Below are 15639 nucleotides of genomic sequence, written 5' to 3'. Positions count from 1 at the left end.
TAGAAAATATAAGTAATAAGCTTTCCTTAATTAATGACCAGAAAAATGCATCTTGCAATGAAATTCGCTTGTGTTTGCTGCGATGCACAAATACAGAAACCTCCGTGCACCCGCTCGTTACCGGTTCGGTCTTTCGCGATCTCATCGCGATTCAATTGAACGTCATCACTTAGTGACCGTAAAATTGGCCACGCTGCTGGCTAATGATAGATTAAACGCGTTATGACGCCGTTAATCGCGGGTACGAGATGTGCGGTAGATTTATTCTTCGCTTTAACATCGGCATCGGCACATTAATTTGCGGATGTTTCAACCTCGGTTGTGTCAACGAAATACAAGCGTAAGAATGAAAATAAAAAGAGATGACGGATAAAATTTCCGAAGAGTACTAAACATAAGTATCTAGCAATTCTGCATAACAGAAAAATCTGAATATATGGATAAAAGGATGTAGAGTTAAATCGAGGAAAAACCATTTTATCAGTTATATTCGACATTGAATGAAAGAATTATATTTCATTTTTATTGTTATAGGTCTCACGAGAGCACCAATGTACCCATTTTCGACGGGCCAGTACGCATACCCCATGCTTAGTCCGGAAATGACGCAAGTCGCTTCCTGGTAAGTGAAAACATATTTATTAAAGGAGAGAATTTTACGTCAGACACTTTTTCTTCGTTCTCTCATATCTGTATAAAAACAATATATTATAGTTTCATAAAAGCTTCAATTTAATGTAATACAATTATATCCATGTTATTCCGCGATTGGTTGCATTACAATATAACGTAATATTATTTCAATTTTAAACATTATCAAACATATATTCAACTGAATGTGTATGATGAGAGCGATATTCAATTTCGCGATGTAAACGCGTACGCGACATCCATAGAACAAGAATCGTTTTACACTCCTGTGCGCGCGTGCGTGTGTGTGTGTGTGTGCGTACACACACGTTATATTATATTTTATATTAATTACGTGTTAAATAATCGATTTGCGTTTCACAGTAACGCAAATGAAAAGTAATGGAGAGCATCGGATTTCGATCGCGCGCCGAAGCGATTCTTGGTGATTTAAAATCGCTCGACACTCAACGCGCGCAGATCGCATATCGCGAATTGTGCACAAAGGCTGCTAAATATTCATAAAAGTATCAGCAAAAACGGGAAACGTTACATGACAAGCCTCTTCTCGATAAATTTTTCGCTTTAGAATAAATTCTTTTTTAATGTAAAGTGTGCGGATTTGCATGATAAACGTCGTCAGGGTTTTTCTGGTTCAAAATATGCTCACTGATCTCGTTAGTAACGATTTTCACGACGCTTAAAGGTGAAATTTTTTATTAGCTGCTTCTGATCTTTCTTGCAATGCCAATCGCGAAATTATCGAGGATCTTTAAAGTAAGACGCACAGATAATCGCGACGTATTCACATTCTGGTTCAGTTATCTGAACAAATCTGGACATTGGGATAGGTGTGGGCTGCTTTGGTCAGTTGTCCTCTCAGTTCCGGTCTATTACATCCGATACGGAACCTTGCCTCATCCTCGTGGTCCTCATAGACGTCACCCTCTTTTCGCGAGGAGACAGCCTAGGTCCTTACGATCAGGTTTTCGCTCGAAGCCGCCGTTTCCCCTGCTCGTTATTTGCTTTACGCCTGAGTCGTTCCAAATTGCGATTTTCCACGGATGATTAGGCTCCTTCTTCTCAATTAGAAGGACCCACAACATCTTTGCTCGCTCGAGACGAACCTAGCACGCGGAAAAATGTTGGACGTCGACATCGCGTGCACAGAATTTAGCTCTCGCGGTTTTCAAGGGGTGGTGTCCGTCCTCGAAAAGGAAGAAGTGGAGCGCGACAGAAGGCCACTTGCAATAATGAGGAGGTCGGCGGCGTTTTTATTACGCGAAGTGCATGGAATTCTGGTCTCGACGTTCTTGGCAATGGAAATGCGAACAGCGTATTCGCGAGGAGACACAAACTAATTACTCTTACGAGAAGCAGTTTGCATTGTTAGTCATAATTAATTAACTGTTCTGCTGATCGATACTGTGCAATATTATAATAATTATTATTATTTTTATTATAGCGTTTTTGCTCAACGAGTTGCTCGCGATACTTGAATTACAATCATGCAATTTTTATAGTCACTATCAATAATAATTGGTCAGTTGTTTGATTGAGAAAGTAACTTAAATCTAACGACAGTTACAAATAATTATTTTCATTTTATTGCTTTCTTCTTTTTTTAATTCCTGAAAGCTGAATTTTTTTAGATTTTGATTTTTTCCATTGGATACGTAATACGACGAATATCAGACTGATAAAATTTATTTTACCTACAGTTCTACAGTTTTACAGGTACAGTAGAAATCCCTGTATGTACATAATTTTGTCAAAAATTTTGTGCTCTACAAAACGGTCGATGTTACAATGAAACGAGTGAATCAGTGAATTAATAAATTTCCTAGAAAATTTTTCACCAGCGTCCAAATATCGAAGAAATATCTCATTGATTGGAAAAATGTCAAAGTTCTTGATACTGAAAGAAATTTTCATAAGAGACTCATCTCTCTCTGAAATGATTCATAAAGAACAAAAGAATAAAATGAATTCAAATAAAGACACCGAGTTTCTCAACAGCGCATATTTTGATACTCTTGACGAACTTGTCTAATATCTTATTTTAACTTAATTACACTTATTTATTAATATTTAAACTTATTTACACTTAATATTTTATACTTATCGATATTTAGCGACATTGTATATCCCCAGTTCATTGTTTGACTACATGTTAGGAGGCTAACGACAATCAGTTAAAACACTCTCTTTTAAATTTAATTACTTAACCACAATCTTGTAAGTTAATTTTTTAAACTATTAATCTGTGAAAAAGAGGAAAAAAACATTTTTTCTGCAAATACAACCTTCATTCCACATTCTTAGAATTATCTTAACATAAATTTTGACACTGGATATTTTTTTACTTTGCACAATTTTTTTTCAACATTGACTTGAATTTTCACGTGACATACTTTTTCTAGACACATCTTATTCCCGTTTCGTAACGTAGACTAAGCAAGAAATATTATTAATTTATTTTAAATAATGACTAAATAACTCAACGTGTCGAATTCATTTTAATCGTGTAATAATTTATAATTCTAAACTAAGGACCATTAAGGTTCTCTTACCTTTGTCTTAGCTTCTTGTGTTTATCTTAATGTTTATTCTATTAGTGTTTTCTTAGTGTTTATTATGTTTTTAATTTTTTTTTTAATTTACAATGTGTCACTTATTATTATGTATAGTACGGTAAACTGTAATATTTCATCAGTTTCGACTAATTGTTATTTTCATAAATTTTAATTTAGTACTGAAGAAGACTTAATAAAGTCAAAAACGTCTATTTTATATTGATTATAAATAAAGTTATATTAGTATGATAACTTATATTTAGCTCATATCGTTGGCCCAATATTCTTTCATATTGCTTTACATAAAATGAGCCTAATATTTTAATAATTTTATTAGAGAATTCTTGTCCCGGAAACACTTATGGCAATGATAATGAATATTTACAGGCACACACCGAGCATGTACCCCATCTCGCCAGCAAACGCCGGCTTCCGAAGTCCATATCCCACAAGTTTACCCATCACGAGTTCTAGTTTACCAAGGTCAGTACAAATATATTTGGTACTATCAATAAAAACCATTTTCTCGCTTGTTTTCTCTAATTCTCTCTAATTCACCAAGCTTCACCACTTGAAATGTAATTTCTTCGATTAAACTGTATTTTTATTTTTCAGTGATCTCTACCGGTTTTCACCAACAGGCCTTATGCCTCCGCATCCTGGTCTGAGTCCGCACGCACACGCTCTAGCGTCGCACGCGTTGGTATCCTCGGCGCCGAAGGCGGATCACTCCACCCTGGATCACAATCACAGGTTCGTTATGAATCTCAAGTTCGTATCGCTGGCGACATCTGAACAGTCAGTAGCAAAGCCGACATCGATTATTCCCGTCTAATACCCAATATCCCTTGTCCTTTCACTCAATTCGATAAACTTTGCGAGATTTACCACGAACAAGTTTCTCGAACGTCGGCATCACTATCGGTCACGAAAGTCTCGAAACGTTTAGCAATGACTTGCGAGCGATCCACGTTTACGTTAATGATCTAACAATCAATTATCATGACGAGGACTGTTGTACATTTGATATACAAGGAAGAAAGAGAGAGAGAGAGAGAGACGGAGACAGAGAGATGCCGCAAAAAGAGGTGCCATAATCTTTGAAACGATGCGGCATAAACTTTCAAAGGCAATTAATGAACTCACCGACTTGCCGCTTGGTTTTATCTGCCAGCGCTTGCAGTATCATCATCGATTAATTACTCCGCCAAGAATGTAATTAATTTATAATACGTCGCGCGTCGTCTTTTACTCACGCGTGAACAAAACGGCTGTACGACGGCTCGTCATCTACAAGTTAATAAAATAAGTGATACAAAAAATTTGTATGGAAAGAAAATTTTAACCTTGACCGATGTTAAATAATATTTTGAAAAAATGATATACATAGAAAATGATTCAGATCTACTATAGACCACAATTTCTTCATTAAGAAAACAATGCTGAATATTAACATAACTAAATAATTAAGAATGTAATCTTGCATTATATGAACTATAAATATAATATTTACAAGCCTACATTGCGATTATGGCACCTCAGTTAATCTAGAGTTTATTTATGAGAAGAATTATGTTGATGAACGAATCAGTGGACAACTTTATTATTAATTCGACATTATGCATCATCGAGTGGCATTCTGCGAAGATATTGTTGACCATCTAGACATTATTTACCGGATGACGTTCTATAGAATTCCGCGAGAATCTTCCTAACCGCCCTACGATTGTGTGCCGATTCAACCGTACCCCATGGGTTGCGTAAGCGCCACGTGCTTGGTTTGAGTTTTTGCTTGACAATCGATAAAAATACTCGAATAGCGCTGACAACTGCAAGACGGGTCGCGTACCAACGCAGCGCGTCTGCTGATAAGGAAGCGTCGTGCCGAGGGTGAGACGGGATAGTTGCGCCGCAAGGATCGTAGGGGGTAGCACGTCTCGACTACCCCGGAATGTTCGAACGACCGAACCCCTCGTCGCGTGCACTCTTCACTCTTCACTCCTTTGGTAGTCGAGAGAGCACGTATAACACTTATCGAATGATTCCCTCTGCACAGCGTCTGCGCCCGTTATCCCGACGTTGCCGCCGTCGACGCCGCCACTGACGCCAGTTATGTATTGATCATTACCCTCTTAAACAGATTTCTAATTTACATTAGTACTCGGGCGATTGCCCGTCCCGCATCCGCGCATACAAAAACGCGTAGTCATACGCGTGCGACATACGCTCTGCTCTCTCTCTTTATCCCCCCCCCTTACACACACACACACACACACACACACACACACACACACACACACACACACACACACACACACACACACACACACACACACACACACACACACACACACACACACACACACACACACACACACACATATATATATATATATATATATATATATATATATATATATTCGCGCGCAGGTGCGAAGCGTCACGAAGGACCAGCTGACGCATTTTCCTGATCCATCGGCGACGCATTCACGAAAGTAGTAGCATCGCGTCTCCGTGTGAAATTCGTATTCGTTTGTACGTTTGCATCCCCATTACTGCCGCATCAGTGGTACAAAGCACTCGACTCTCTATCCAAAAGAACAGATTGGATGCCTTCAGTTTCAATCTTGGTGAATAAATCGTGAGGATGCTGTGTTTTGCAGAGACAGATGAGGCGGGGACGATAAATATTTTTTTGGATTTTATTTGAGAACGGAAGCAATCAGTCAGCGCGAGTGCAAATCACCATCGACCGTTGAGTGACGAAATACATGGAATCAGGCGAAGCAGAACCAAGGTCTTCGGAGAGGAACACTGATATATCGAGAAAGAAAAAGGAGAAAATTGCTCGGAGAAGTACGAAGGTCGCGATATCGAAGTGATCCATCCTGCTAGGTCGCCGCACCGCTGGCAAGTGCTGGCGAGTAGCGAGTGGCAGCAGGATATCCAGGCTGATGAGTGGTCGACATCGACGGCAGCGCCGCGACAACGACAATTCGCCAGAAAAGGAAGAGTCGCGGCGGCACGTAGAAGAGGAAGGCCGCGGAGAATGCGATATTCGCTACATCCCTCCCACGGCCACGCTGCGCTCCCAGAATCGTAGAACCGGCTGATGGTAGGGTTGTCTCTATCGCCGCGAGAGCCATGAATCGCGATGATGCCACCCATCCCGCGATGCCACCCTCGCGCAACTCCGCACCACCACTCCCCCGGCCACCCCCAGACTCGCCGATAATCAATCGTCGTAACACCGGTCGGTGGTGATTCCGCTGACGCCAGAAACGAGCGCGTTTGAGACGCGCGGCGGAAAGTGGGAGAGAGATACGGAATACCGTGCGCGCGAGGGAAATCCGGCGCGAGGATACCCCGAGGCAACCCGCGCGGAGAGAATTCGGAGAACCTGAGATCGAAAGGGAAGGCGAGGTGCCGACTGCCGACGCATATCGAGAAAGCGTAGAGTTTTCGTGCGGGCGTACGCGATAAACGTCACTGGAAATCGAGACGAGAGGGTGCGTGTTGGACGCGATACGACAAAACGAGCGCGCTATAGTCGTCGGCGTCGGATGAGATAGACGGGGTGTTTGGTGGGTATATAGAGCCACCAACCCTCTGCTTGGCGGCGGTGGAGGCGGAAGGGGGAAAGAGAGAGAGAGAGAGACAGGGAGGGTGGGTGGTGAGAGAAGAGGAACGGAAAGCACGCAGACAGGGACGGAGAGAGCGAGAAAGAGATATGACGAATGGGTGACCGTGGGATGCCGCCCCTGGAGACATTTCACCGCACGAATCGCCGGGTGACGAAGTCGCGTCAACGACTGGCGCTGCCAAAGCGGCGGCGGGCGAGCACGAGCACGAGCGCGAGCGAGAGCGCGAAAATGAAGGCGCGATCAAGGACGGCGTAGGGATGACGGTGCCACTGCCATTAGGCACGTCGTACGTGCGGACGACGCGCGGCAAATACGACGGCAACCACGTACGTCTCGAAGGCTTCCAGCGGAGCGAGGCTGCCGCCAGCGTCTGGCGGACCATCACGGACGGCGCGTAAGTGTCGTCGTGTGCGCCACCGCCGCACGTCGTACGTGCTGTTTACAACGGGCTGACCGGTTTACGGGGCCCCGTTCCGTTCCATCGTTTTACGCGCTCGCTATAGCGTGACGGGAGCGCGAGGATGTGAATGGAGAGTGTAAATTCGTCGAGTGCCGCGGCTGGACCCCAACGAGCTTGTTGCCTACCTGCGATGCCGCGAATGACGGGCAATATTCTCTTTCGCTGAATTAACGATCAAGAGTAACAAGAGGGAGGGAGGGAGATGAGGCCGCCGAGGGTCGCGGCGAGAGGGATGATCTAAGACCCTCGAGAGTGCCATCGAAAGAGAGAGAGAGAGAGAGAGAGAGAGAGAGAGAGAGAGAGAGAGAGAGAGAGTGCATCGCGACTCGTTCGTCCCGTGACAATTAAACGTCGAACAATAGCGCGGGTAATCGCGTGGCGTTTAGGATCGTTCCATGGATCGATTTGGATCACTCGGGCGGTGGGCCCGCGAGTAAGCACGAGGCAGTAGTCCCGTATGTGGCGATGGAGCCAGCCGAGTGCCTGGAGCCGCTGAACTTGGTGATGAAAAAAGACGACACTGACGACAGCGGACCGACCAGGACTGTGATCGGAGTGAAAATTGCGGAGGCGTCGATCGACGAGGAGGAGAAGGACGCGCTCGCCGTCGTAGCCGAGGAGAGCGCGATCGAGGATAATATGGCGATATTCCAGGACGCTGTCAAGTCCGCCGAGTCCGGTGGCTTACCAACCGCGGATCACAAACTCTTGACCGCGCTCTACATGAGCAGTCTCGTGCAGATGTCGAGCTTGAGCGCGCCGGCATCGCGCGGCATCGCGCCGCCGCCATACGCCAGCCAGCAGCAACAGCAAAGCTTTATGCAGCTATTGGCGATGGTGGAAGCGCGACATCGCATGTGGCAGCAGATGAATTGGCCCCTGCCGCAAAGCTTTCTGAGGAGCCCGTTGACCCTACCACCGACCGCGCCATCCTACTTTGACGGCGCTACCACGACGCCGACGCCGACGCCGCCGAGCCTGACTGATCAGCTATCCCAGAACTCCGCGCCGACCTACCCTCTGTCCTGCGCGAAATCCGAACCCCTGAATTCCGAGGTTAAACAGTCCTACTTCAATAAACGGTACACATACGCAACGGCGATCGATGGACTTTGCAGAATTAGCGTAAATCGCCTCCAACAAACTCATCTTGAATATTTTTTCTCACGCGTGTGTTGCAGGTCAACGGTAGAGCAGAAAAACTCCACGTCGTTACCTACGGACAATTCGAAAGCTCAGGACACGGGACAACAAAATAATCAAGGTAAGGATACGCGGGTAAAATCGCCGGTACGCGTGCATAGCCACGGTGCTGCGAAACCATAAATATCTGACGCTATCGAGGTGGAGGTGGTTCATGTCATCTCGTTGTGTTGTTTCGACAGATAAGAAGAAACCCCATATAAAAAAGCCTTTGAACGCGTTTATGCTGTATATGAAGGAGATGAGGGCGAAGGTTGTGGCAGAGTGTACCTTAAAAGAGAGTGCCGCGATCAACCAAATATTGGGAAGACGAGTGAGTAAACCTTCTATCTAAACATTTTTCAGACTTGAAGTAAATTTTTCTACATCAGAGTAGCAAATTTGGGCTTGGTCGGCTTATCCCAATTTAACAGTTCTTTCTTTATCGAATATCATAAATGATTATATATCATCTGCTAATAAAATATAGAAAATATTTGAGCTACATTTGGATTGTTAAGAAAATTTTTCTATTGCACTCTGATGTAAAAATAATTAAATTGTGCAAAAGTCAATATTTTCTCTTATCTCGTAATAAAATAAGATTTTTTAATCATTTCATATATATATGTATGTAAACATAGAGAGAGATAGAGAGGGGGGAGAGAACAGAGAAGGACAGGGAAAGAAAGAGGAGAAATACGTCTAATTTGTTTCTTACTAGAATTTTCATTTCCAGCAATTTACTCAGTTTTGCTCAAGTCTACATTTTCTTTATATCGAACCGACTACGTTAGAGCTACTGAATTAATATATTTTTATATTAGAAACCAAAAGTTTTGCTATCCCGGTTTTAACATTTAAGAGATAGAAAAAGAGAAAATATTGGTTGACCGTTAATTAAAATATTCCAAACGAGTTTTCGTTCTGAATACACGAGTACTGCATGTATTTATAATGCTTTTGTCGAACGATTCGTCTATCGGATTACTAATCGGAGCTAACTAACTGTACCTACTAGTATCTCAGTAAGAATAGAGCATTGTAGGTGGGATCTAAGGAAATCTCAGATTCGCCTTGATAGAAAGAACGCTGGGGCAAAAGGGGAAGGGTCGAAGAGTGGTTTTTGCGGGTCTCGTGAGACACGTGACGAGTCACACGAGTCAATGATAGACTTGTCCACTTGTCGCTAGTGGTAGATAAGTTCGAGCGAGCGAGCGAGCAAGAGAGAGAGAGAGAGAGAGAGAGCGAGGGAGAGGGAGAGAGAAAGGGAGGGAGAGATAATGGGGAAGGTGCACGGTGATAAATACTGTGAGGCTATGAATCTGTGAATCTGAATTTTGGGGGTATGACACGCAGTGGCACTCGCTAAGCCGGGAGGAGCAGGCGCGGTATTATGAGGCGGCCAGGCAGGAGCGCCATCTGCACCAACAACGATATCCCGGCTGGAGTGCCAGGGATAACTACGGATATGGCAGCAAGAAGAAGAAGAGGAAGAAAGAGCGATCCGCAGATCCCACCGGAGGTACCACTTTCCAGTGCTAGAACAGCAGGCCCTTAATAATTCATTATATAATAATTGCTAGTATATACTTATACTGGTTGATTGAAACGATCAAAGTCTCTGTGCGTTTCTTTTTTCGTACGTTTCTTTTTTTGCGTTATTTATTTGTTTATTTATTTATCATGATTTTCTGGCATTCAATCTTTTTCCACGTGCAGGCTATATCTATTTACCGACATATATGTATATCTCTTGAATATTTTATATATGTACATATATGCATATATGTATATTTTTTCGTTTTTTGAAACTGAATTGGATTGGATTGTCTGTGGGGATTGTGGAATGTGGCACAGCAGAGAACTAAAAAAAAAAAAAAGAAAAGTACAAAAATAAGAAACAAGAAACAAAAAGAAATGGAAGAAAATCAACGCAAACTCTCGCGGCATGCAATGCAATCTCTTTTTTTTTTATCTGGCCAAACTCCCTAAAGCGGTATTCGTTCGGTGAACAAGAAGAAATGAGACGAGACAAATAATATCGTCGATGATGCGATAATGAGAGCGAGAGTAAAAACCAAAACCTTAGGTACGGGATGTCTGGTAGAGGACCTGACTATTTTTTCTCCTTTTTGTTTTTCTTTCTCACCACGGCTACGGGGCGACATCCACTCGCAGTCGCTTCCCTTTTAAGATAAACCGTGTTACGGCAATTTAACTGAGAACTGTCCATCGACGATGCCTCGTCTCCTTCAAAATTTATTTCTACTCCTTCTATTCTCCCGTTCTCATATACATCCATATTTCAACATACCTGTGAAATGAACGGAGAAATACCCCTTTACAATTTCAATGGCGCAACTCGTACGTGGAGAGGAATTGGGGCAGGTGGCAAACGGAAATACACTGGAGGAACATTTTGCGGTTTTTGTTTTATACATAATCTTTATGAAGAACCCATATCACCGAAAGAATTGAAAGATAGTGAAACTTAATTGAATCGTCAAGCGTAAATGCAATCGTCTAACAGCAGATTTGTATTTCTCAGTTTTTTAATCACGCTGTAATATATAAGAGTGAAATATAATTAATAAATGAGAAAAAAATTTTCAGTTGGCCGAAACAGTATATTACTATTATTATTATTATTATTATTATTATTATTATTGTTGTTATTATTATTATTTTATAATCTTATATATCTTAAGGATTATATCTTCCACTGATTGCAAGTACATCAACTATGTATGGTGTCCTTAAGAAATACGTTTTCTTCAGTGTATAAACATGCCAACGTTATTTTTTATCACTCTTTCATCCATACGCGTACTCCAATAAAATTATTTACCGTCTACTCACTAGGTCGTATTCTCTATCAGACACCCTGTATGCCTTAGGTTGTTATTAATATCGACCATATATGCGGCGAATAGCGGTGCGACCGAGGGGGAGGGGACAACTTAGGCTGTTCTTCTAGCACTTTAAACGGAAAGTAGGGACCCCAGTGTTACTGAAATGCTATGAGGCAACGAGATATTGCTAAGAAAAAAATAATAATGAAATATAGATAACGAAAAAGTAATAAAAAATTAATTTCTAAATAAAGTGAGCTAACTCTAATTTTTATGCAATTAGGGTGGCGGCAGTAGCATTAGTGAATTTTCTTTTTTCTTGATTAAAAATATTGTTTAGTCCACACACGGTTCATGCACAATTACAAAAAGTGTTTGGTTCTCTCTCGGTAGTGGCACGCGCTAGGGCGAGAGGAACAGGCCAAGTATTATGAGTTGGCGCGACGGGAGAGACAGTTGCACATGCAGCTGTACCCTGACTGGTCTTCCCGCGCAAATACCAACCGAACTAAGAAGAGGAAGCGCAAACAAGACACAAACAGTGATCCTGGAGGTACCCACATGCCTCACTCCACACATTCTTACAATCCCCTCGTCATAAGGAAAGAGCCCCCGCCCCCTCCACCCTATTCATTATTACATATATACTATTATATTATATTATACATTCTTATATTGCTACACTATATTATGTTGCATGTTTCCTCCCCGTCTTAGGGGTTTTGGGTCGATATCTATATTATATTTCATATATATATATATATATTTTTTTTTACACAAACACACACAGAGACATATATATATATTTGATTATGACTATATTATTAATATTATTATACACACGCACATATACGTTCATATATATATATATAAATGTGACTCTATTTTATATTTATATATATAAATATATATATATATATATATATATATATATATATATAAATAGACTAAAATTTAAGATATATATATATATATGGTCTCTTAAATTTTAGTCACGAGTACGGACGTGAACATACGCATGCGCACGTGCGCGCCTACATATCTGCATTACACATTGGCAACGTGTGACACATATCACACACACACACACACACACACACACACACAAAATTGAGACAAACATCATGCATTTTATTATTAATTACGTATACAACTTTGGGGACGCTGGCCATTTTGCATTTATACAGGGACCTATACTCCGCAATCAGACAATCCTGAGCGTTTAATTTTCTTTCAGCCTTTTCGCCTCTCTCTCTCTCTCTCTCTCTCTCTTTCTCATATTTTCTTATTTTATAAATATTTGTCTCTTTCGTCTTTTTTTCCTATTATACTTTCTCACTGTCACTCTCTTATTCCTGTACTTCGATTCTTGATTCGTACATTTATTTTCCTTTGATCGTTTCAATGTTACCATTTCTTGATTTTTATTCTAATTTTATTTTATTATTTTTGTTCTGTCGTCACTTTTAATCGAGTCATTTAGTTTATTCTCGACTTCCACATACGAAAATTTTGTCCACTAGCACTCGCGCGATAGAGCGTTCACATCCATAATATTTTAGATATTTTCTAGATATATTCCGGAGCTTGCGTTTATAATACAAGTCACGACATTTCAACTGAGTAGATCTTTGATCGTGTTTTTAAACTGTTTTAACGTTAACGTTGCATGCTATATTATTTGTTTGACAAAGATATGAGCCATTTATTTGGAAAGTGACGTAAGTCCGATTTCTGAAACAAATTAAATGAATTTATCGTAATATCTTGTTGAAATTTTTACCATTTTAAAAAGAAATTTGCATCGTTTTCAAAATAAGTGATTCACATCTTTGTCAATATGTGTGGATCTTTTCTCGAAGACTATCAATCTCATAGAGACTATCAATTTCACGAGATTATCTAAAGGAAATTTACACAATTATACTTTTGTATTTCTTATTTGTCCGTGACATATTTTCATGTAAAACCTATTTTTTGATGTATTACATTTGATATCGATAGCATCTTCGATGAAGATCTTATGACATATCGTTTTTTACAACCCTTTGAGATCGTGACACCGAAATAAATTTTTGTTACATTTATTTTAAAGGACTTTTATTTAATTTTGGAATTATATCTACGATTTTAAGTAACGTTGCAATATATCGAATTTTTTAATTTTTCTCTGAAAGGCTTATCCGTATTAAAAATCCGTAATGCGTTTTGATAATTGATGTTTTTGGATCTCAGAGGGTTAATCGTTCTGTTACACGCATGACTAGTTGACATTCGTTGAGTTCATTTAGCATTTACAGAAACATAAGTTTAACGCAAAAACTCGAGCACTGATTCACTCTACTACGTAGATTATGTATAGTTATCGCATTGAATCGTACACAATAATTTCGCATTGGTTTGTCAATATATAACATCCGTATATATATTATAGTATTACTCGAGTTGTTGTTTTTTTTTTTTCCTTATTACATTTTTCTCACACGGCGATGTCAATAACTACGTCATTCTTTTGACAGAATGTAATTATGTCAAATAGTAATCCATGAGCTTGCAAACAATTCACGATCATTGAATTAATCGTTGCTGTTTTATTTTTTAGGTAATAACATGAAGAAATGCCGTGCCAGGTACGGATTAGATCAGCAAAGCCAATGGTGCAAACCCTGCAGGTATGTGTGCCAATTTTGTGCAGCAACTTCCTTTCGATAAATCTTGTGCTTCAGCGATGAGACAATCGTCAGACCGCGCATACGATCAACGCGATTCGCGTGTAAATATGTGTTAAATTTTACGAAAGTCAGTGTTTCGACAACGTCTACGTTCATCGTATCATCATATATTTTTAAAAAATGTTGTCTTGGTCCGCCATTAAATCTGATGTAGAGGATGTAGTACACGAAACATCTTTGTTCATCGATATTGTTAATTTCGGAAAAGAGAATCCCGAATTCTTCCGCGTAATGTCAATCCTCTGTGTGTTTTACTTAAAATATAACGAGTATATAATTTAATACTTGACGGTAATGACACTCGAGTAACTACTAAAGTATACTCTTTAGAAACGACTGAATAATACGGAAACTTTTGTAAACGAATTTCGACATGTACTAACGACCTTCTTCAAGATTGCTCGCGACATATCGATCACGACTCTAGTATCCTCGACTTTCGCTATCTCTATCGGTCTCGGACCCCGTCATCCGTTCCGTCATCCACATGTTATATGTTATCTATTTCTATATGAAAGTTGAAAGAGAGGAGACACCGCCAAATGGCATATCTCCAGAGCGTATATGTATACAAGTATCGATGATGTGATGCGATGTGCGATGCGATGCGATGCGATGCGATGCGAAACGTCATACGCAACAGGGTCGTCTCGTGTCAGGAACAACTCGCGCTTGTGGTACTACAAGTATAACATAAAGCGAAAGAACGAGGAAAGAAAAAGAAAAGAGAGCGCAGCGCAAAGCTGCGCGTGACCGTCAGAAAATGTGTCTTCCAAAGAGAAAGAAAGAAGCAAAGGGATGAACGACCAGTCTCCTCCGTAGTCGCGAGTAGGCGCAACGACGCCCAAACGTGTCCAACCGTGCTTGTCTTGTAAATATCGGTTTCTAGAAGCGCATTTTCGTAGTTTCCCGCGAAGTCACGAGCCACCTGTTTTTAGCATCGACTATACATTATGCTTCATTGTCACGGCGTAGCCCAAATGCCCCAACTCCCGGCTGGGTTTGTGAATCTCATGGACCTCATTAAAGGGGCGAGAACGAATCCCATCGACGGTTTTTTCTTTTTCTTTCATTTATATTACACGATGAGAAAAGGAAATAATCTTGAGAGCGATCACCAGATTAAGCACCATTTGGAGAACGTAGTCTGCCGACGAATCTTGCCGATCTGGCAATCTTTCATTATCGCGTGCATGGGAATGAATTAGAAGCGTGTAAAATTTTCGTGTCGTAAAGCGTGTAAAATTTATCCTGCCTTTTTCTTTTTTTTTCTTTTTTTTTTTATTCGTCCTGCCAAAGTCGAGATTGAAATCTGGAATACCGGAAGCACCTAGTTTGTTGCATTTGGACTTGGCCGACTGCACTTTGCATTGAATGCACGTAACTTACATACCGCCTGTATAAGACGTCATTGTGCTTTCAATTGATCATGTTATCACGGATATTTGAGAAATCGTTATTATATTAAAGGATTGTAAAAACGTGTGAGACAATAGGAATATACGCTAAGCGTAGAACAACCACGGATGTTCGCGGCGCTATCAAGTGTGCCAAGATCAA

At 40.9% G+C, this 15639-nt stretch overlaps 1 protein-coding gene across 4 annotated transcripts in view; it reads left to right on the top strand.

The window, feature by feature from the left end:
- The window catches only part of LOC143904153 (uncharacterized), a 34328-nt gene that overhangs the window by 10735 nt on the left and 7954 nt on the right, over positions 1–15639 (top strand). For 2 of the 4 annotated variants that reach the window (XM_077418513.1, XM_077418515.1), the window contains exons 3-9: positions 535–622; positions 3594–3689; positions 3822–3959; positions 8492–8574; positions 8696–8826; positions 9852–10017; positions 13950–14019. In XM_077418513.1, the coding sequence (XP_077274639.1) occupies positions 535–622; positions 3594–3689; positions 3822–3959; positions 8492–8574; positions 8696–8826; positions 9852–10017; positions 13950–14019 (772 nt within the window). Of the gene's footprint in view, positions 1–534; positions 623–3593; positions 3690–3821; positions 3960–8491; positions 8575–8695; positions 8827–9851; positions 10018–11740; positions 11901–13949; positions 14020–15639 lie in introns of all 4 variants that reach the window. The other 2 variants (XM_077418514.1, XM_077418516.1) reach the window with 1 other exon arrangement.

This window comes from Temnothorax americanus, unplaced genomic scaffold, assembly GCF_048541705.1.
Source record: "Temnothorax americanus isolate GAGA-0224 unplaced genomic scaffold, ASM4854170v1 Scaffold5, whole genome shotgun sequence".
Lineage (NCBI taxonomy): Eukaryota > Metazoa > Arthropoda > Insecta > Hymenoptera > Formicidae > Temnothorax > Temnothorax americanus.
The sequence above is the reverse complement of the archived record's forward strand: the minus strand, read 5'-3'. Positions and strand labels throughout refer to the sequence as shown.